Source organism: Pyxicephalus adspersus, chromosome 10 (genome assembly GCF_032062135.1).
Source record: "Pyxicephalus adspersus chromosome 10, UCB_Pads_2.0, whole genome shotgun sequence".
NCBI classification, from domain to species: Eukaryota; Metazoa; Chordata; class Amphibia; order Anura; family Pyxicephalidae; genus Pyxicephalus; species Pyxicephalus adspersus.
Window position 1 is genome coordinate 56,215,687 of NC_092867.1, and position 6,159 is coordinate 56,221,845.

Here is a 6,159-nt window from a genome sequence, read left to right on the forward strand (position 1 = left end):
CAAGACCCCCCTTTGACATCCCCACCCCGTTTTCTCTGGACGTTCTCTGGAATATCTGTTTGACCAAACTACACTAGAGGCCCTAAATTTAGGCCATTGATTGTCCATGACAGGAATCAAAGCCATTCTGAAAAGGTTGCCTGCTGTATCTCCTCCATTCATGGTAACACCAATCTATCCCTTGCCTAAAGGAAAACTTTCCCAGGGGTTTTAGTCAGGTCAGGATTCAAGATCGTCAGGCTGCTGGGTAAGGTCTCAAGGGCACATCTGCCATGTGCTCAGGGCTGCCCTCTACTGGAGAAGGAACATGTTGACTGTTATCTTTTAAATAGTTACTTATTGCAACTTGTCCTTATGGGTCAACCACCCGCTGCTCAGATGTCATGATGGAAAACTGTCCACCCCTCACATCACAGGGTAAAAGGACACTTCTGTTTCTTGTAAAGGAGAACTGAGTATTGAGTATCCACCTAGATGCACACAAATAAAGACATAGAAACAATGTATTCAGTCAGTGTGTGTGTTTCCAACAGATGGTTTCAGAGAGATGACCCCATTATTATCTGTATTTCCGAGATTCCACACAAGAACATCGAGACTCAGAGATCCCTTCAGTGAATCCGGTAGATGGGACAAAAGGTTCACAGATTTGTCCATGAACTTCTTTTGTTCACGCAATCTGGAAATGATACCTATTCCACAATCCTCTTCATTTCTCTGGTCAGGTTTTTGTTGGAATAATAGGGCTGAGCTTATCATGTGACCTCCCAGAATCCTCCTCACCTCTCTGGTAAGCAGGTAGATGATCTCCAGGGTGAGCTGTAATAATCTCTCAGTCATGTAACTCCGTTTCTTCTCCATTTTCAATGAAAAACCCATAAACTCTGCTCCTCATGGGAGGGACCACCGAAAAGTTTAATCAGTGACAGCAAAACTAGGATTCCTTTCTTTACTTTTGGAAGGTATGCGTGATTGTTAGAACTTCTGTCACATTTCAAAGCAATGTACATTGGGGTAACTAAAATATTTTCTACCAAAATAAAACAAGCTGATGATTAAATGTGTCAACATCTGACCTGATCCACAAGGTCACATGACTCTCCCCATCCAGGCAGTATAGAGTGTTGGAATTCCCTTCTCTACCCTTCCATAATAAATTGGAGGGGGTGTACCCATTATTCCCCCCTCCGCCTCACTGGGTACACCCTCATCAATTTCCTACAATTTAGCTTTTTCTACTACTAGCTGTCTACTTGCAAGAGCTACATTAAAATGGCCGCCACCACAAAACAAACCACAGTTAAAAAATTCCATGTTTTTGTTGGCAGTAGGCAATCCCTACATATCCCCCATAAACAGCTCTACCTGTGTATTATAGTAATATTCTTCTGTTGGTGCACTAAAGACACACACTGAGTTGAGCTACAAGAAAATGGCCGCCCCCTCCTATTATAAGGACAAATCTGTCAGTTGATTTCATGCCCTGGAATTCGTACGTCCAATAGAGACAATTCCTTGAGTCCTGTGTCACTATGGCAACAAGGTAGCAGCTGGGTGACTGTGGAACGCACAAAGTGGGAGGAAGTGGGCGGAGCAACACTGGAAGTGATGATAGAGAAGGGGTCAGTAGCTGCTCAGGGCTGAGGGGTCCCCTTGTATGCAGCCTGAGCTGTGGTGCTGTATAATAATATTTATTTATTGATAAGGTTATTATCAGTTAGGAATGTGGGGGTCTTAGGACTTTGCATTCACAATATTTGGGGGTCATTTACTAATATGAAGGGGACATGACTTGGATTACAGCATCTATCTTGTTGGATATTAAATGAGTAGTTCCTTCTCTTCAAGGGAAAATGTTTTCCACAAAGTCTTTGCATTGTTCATTTTTTTTTTTTGTTTATTATGTTTAATTTGATGCATATTATTGTTCACAGGCGTCTCTGTTGGTCCCTCCCACGAGCAGCAGTCACAGCGTCATAGCCAAAGATGGAGAAGGAACGGCGTCACTTGACCGAGAGGATATTAAACCTCACCCTGGAGATCATCTACCTGCTGACCGGAGAGGTGAGCAGTATTCTGGGATGGTTGGTTCTAAGAGGGCCCTGGAAGGTTAAAGATGGCCATCACAAGATAGGTGGCTCTGCTTCTATTTTATATTTGTTTTGCTGATGTTTTTAGGATTATGGACCCGTAAAGAAACTGAGTGATGGTACAAGACCTTTCTCCCTGACATCAGAGAAAGACAATGGCAAGAAGATCCTGGAAGTGACCCAGAAGATCACAGAGCTGCTGACTGGAGAGGTGAGCAGTGCTGGGATTCTGGTGCATTACTATTGTGAGTCTGGATTTTGACTGTATTATTGTGTGTGTCAGGTTCCTATAAGGTGTCAGGATGTCACTGTCTATTTCTCCATGGAGGAGTGGGAGTATTTAGAAAGACACAACGACCTCTACAAGGATGTCATGATGGAGGACCACCAGACCCTCACATCACCGGGTAAGGGGAGACTTTATTGTAAAGGAGAGAGCAGTACGGAGGATAGATCCCCCATCATCTGATAAACACATAGAGACAATGTATTCAGTCAGTGTGTGTGTTTCATACAGGTGGATCCAGTAAGGGGAACCAACCAGAGAGATGTCCCTGTCCACTGTATTCCCAGGACACCACACAAGAACATCAGGAGATCCCTCAGATGGATCAGGTAGGTGAAAACATTTGTCCTTTTCATTCTTGCCAAAGTTGGTTTAGCCTGGGACTATATGAGAAATCGCTAGGAACACAGGACCTGTGTGTTTTGTGCTGTGTGTACCTGATGTGCAGAGTCTTAGCACCAGTATAATCTTCTCCAGGACATTTGGAGATGAGGATAATGTGATCTTGGCTGATACCAGGTTGGAGACATTCAATATGCATTCAAACATGGCTAACAAGAGAGTAGTGTGCCTCCAAGTAAGAGGCAGGCTATTGGTCAGGCAGTTCCAGCAAGGTAGCAAGGAGTGAGCTGAGAGGTGAAGTCAGATACCGGTCATGAACAGAAAACCAAGTCACAGAAAGTCATCCGGCACATTAAGACTGTCCTCCAAGAAGGACTTGCACTTTCTGAAGGCATGCATGTGCAACAATGGACCTGACTATTTGGCCCAGATAGGTAGAGGTGGATAATAATTTTATTGTATTGTGTGTTATGTAGGATGAAAACCCATTTGGATATCCGAGTGAAGATGGAGAAGATGTGACGTGTATGAGGAATGATGAGCAAAGTGAAGGGAATGTGTCACCTCCAGAAACACAGAACAGAAGTTCTTCTCCTTTCTTCCCTTCTGAGGGCTTTCAGGAAAATCACAAGATTCTACAAGATAATCGGGTAGGGTAAACAGTAGAAATCCTAAGTGGATGGAGATAGAGAGGTTTGTTGATGGGCAGATGGAACTAAGGGAGGGCATTGGATTATGGCTTATGGCCTAGTTATGGATACATTACTTAGGTTGAAAGGCGAATGGCCAGATGTATCATATAGAATAGGGGAATCCAATCTGGCACACAGAGGTCTATATAACCTCTATCATATGCTGACCCTCTCGGAGCAGTGGAACTTTACCCTAGAGAGATGTCTTCATTCTCTCTATCTTCTGGATCTTGTAGGAAGATGGGCTTCTCTATCTTTAAAAACTTTGGACCTACCATAAATGGAAGCGCCAACAAAGTTATTTTGTCCTGTCAATTATATAACATATCCTTTTTTGTTATCTAGGTTAAAACCTTAATGGATATCAAAATTGAAGTCGAAGAAGAAGCAGAAGATCTGTATGTTAGTGGTGACGAGCCAAGTAGGGAGGAGGAAATTACCCCAGAGATCAGTGCAGGTGGGTAATAAACATTAAATCCAGAAAAGAGTCCCAGATTCCTTGTTTAGTCACTACAACAATCTCTGATCCATCATTGACAATAGACAGTAATAGGGGGGAAATATCTGCCCAGTTTGGGTGGTCAGGAGCGATCAGCCTCAATTAGACATCCAGGTCTTTACTAGACTTCAACCAGCAAAATGGCACTCATTTGGGTTTTGCAGCAGGGGCTAAATTATGGGTCAACCAGACTTACCTGACAATCCTGCCATATCAGGCTGAATGATATTCCGTGAGTTCCATTCGATTGGAATTTGGGGCAGTTCCATCACTGATGACCAACATAATTTGGTTAGCAACCAGCTAAGCTACACAGCACCTCCATATAGATATCACAAATGATAGGTGTGACAAACTCACACCCCTGCGCATAGACTTTCCAGCAAGCTCAGCAACTGTCCACACACCAGCAGGCTGAGAAGGGCCGTCACGGGGCAAGGTTCACCACTCTGTTACCCCTTGCCAAACACACTATCACAGGTAGACTGCCAGCATGTGCTAAGATGGAAGCACGCACCGTTACCCTTGACAACTGCAGTTATAACTCTGCTTCTTTAGTACAGGTTTTATATTAAGAATCCGATGAAGGGGGTTGTAACATTCTGGAATATTCCACAGTGGTAGTGAGGTGGATCCAGTGGTACCAAGTTTGGGCAAGTTTATCTGCTCTCTTGGCGTAAGTGCAGATCCTGTCCTCCTTCTGATGAATATCGGCTACCCTTCTTAGCCAGTGTGCTACAGTCGGGGAAGTGTCATTTTTCCAAAAAGCTGGAATGCAAAATTTAGCTGCATTTAAGAGGTGTCTCAACAAAGAATTATTATATCCCTTACGGGACAGGTCTGAGATGTGGAGGAGCGCCAGAGCTGGGTTGTGTCTGACATCTACCTCTGTGAGTTTCAAGATGACGTCGGCCACTGAGTTCCAGAAGAGTTTCAGTTTGGGGCACTCCCAGAAAATATGGAGCAATGTACCCTGTGCTCCATCACATCTCCAGCAAGTGCTGTCCGACTGGGGGAAGAGCCTAGCGAGTTTCACGGGCATCCTATACCAGCGGGTAGCCAGTTTTTAGTTGTTCTCTTGATATTTATTGCATATAGACGCCTTATGGCAGAAGTGAAGTAACATATCCCTCTGCTCATCAGTAAAGCGGATATTTAAATCACCTTCCCGTCTAGCCACAAATGGGGGGAATCCGGCGTATGTACTGTTAACAAGGTTTGGTAGGCATAAGAATGCGTACCCCGAATGGGGCGTCCGGCAGCGCACAAGGGATCGGACAAATGAGCAGGGTCGTGGTTGAGATCTTAAAACATACGTGAGTTGTATATGATGCCAAGGAGACAATGAAGGGAGTTCCCTGTTCAATTGTAGGGTTGGTATATGAAACCACTCCCCACTGTGTAGAAAGTGTGACGCTCTGTAGACCCCTAACTTTCACCATTGGTGGAATATTAGATCAGATAGACCCAGAGGAAACCCAGGGTCGCCTAGAATCAGAGTTAGGGGGGATGGGTACACGGCTATATTCTGGGAGGCGAAGTAGTTAGAGACCACTTTCAGGGTCACAACAATCAAAGGGTGGTTGGTCATAGTGGCCCTGGCCGCCGGTGGCGCCCAGACCAAGGTATCTATCGGGGTACTGGAGCATGCGTCTTCCAGTCTAACCCATAGCTTTGAGTTAAAATTGGTGCACCAATCCAACAGTCTGGACAAATGTACAGCTTGATGGTACAATACTGGGTCGGGAAACGCCATTCCCCTGTTGGCTTTTGGAAGTCTCAACACTGTCATCCTAATTCTAGGTGACCCTGTGTGCCAGACAAACTTTATAAATTCAGAGCGGAACTTTCACAATACATAGTTTGGGATACGTACCAGAAGGGCTTGTAACATATACAGTAACCTAGGCATAACGTTCATTTTTAGCACGTTACACCTCCCAAACCAGGTGAAGGCCAACTGCCTCCATCTCTGTAGATCTCTCCGGACTTTGTTGAGTAGCAGCATAAAGTTAATGCAGTTCTCGCATAAGAACCCAAACCTATGCAGTTCTCGCATAAGATTAGGTAGGGTAGTCACCAGAGTAGCGACATAGAAAAGTACCGTATTTTTTGCCGTATAAGACGCTCCGGAATATAAGACGCACCCAATTTTAAAGGAGGAAGATCTAGAAAAAAAAAGATTCTGAAAGATTATTCCCCTTCTGATCACTCATGTGCCATTCATACCGGTATTCCCCTTCTGATCAC

At 44.4% G+C, this 6,159-nt stretch overlaps 2 protein-coding genes across 5 annotated transcripts in view; both read left to right on the top strand.

Moving 5' to 3' along the window:
- The first annotated feature begins 1,539 nt into the window (after nucleotides 1-1,539).
- Nucleotides 1,540-6,159, top strand: part of LOC140339046 (oocyte zinc finger protein XlCOF8.4-like) — a 236,061-nt gene continuing 231,441 nt past the window's right edge. The window contains exons 1-4 of one of the 4 annotated variants that reach the window (XM_072423570.1): nucleotides 1,540-1,622; nucleotides 1,935-2,064; nucleotides 2,179-2,301; nucleotides 2,374-2,497. In XM_072423570.1, coding sequence (XP_072279671.1) covers nucleotides 1,987-2,064; nucleotides 2,179-2,301; nucleotides 2,374-2,497 — 325 coding nt within the window. In that variant the 5' untranslated portion in view covers nucleotides 1,540-1,622; nucleotides 1,935-1,986. Of the gene's footprint in view, nucleotides 1,707-1,737; nucleotides 2,065-2,178; nucleotides 2,302-2,373; nucleotides 2,498-6,159 lie in introns of those variants that run through there. The other 3 variants (XM_072423571.1, XM_072423572.1, XM_072423574.1) reach the window with 3 other exon arrangements.
- The window catches only part of LOC140339122 (uncharacterized), a 5,729-nt gene continuing 2,952 nt past the window's right edge, over nucleotides 3,383-6,159 (top strand). Inside the window, exon 1 of the mRNA XM_072423696.1 lies at nucleotides 3,383-3,867. Coding sequence (XP_072279797.1) covers nucleotides 3,768-3,867 — 100 coding nt within the window. The 5' untranslated portion in view covers nucleotides 3,383-3,767. The remainder of the gene's footprint in view (nucleotides 3,868-6,159) is intronic.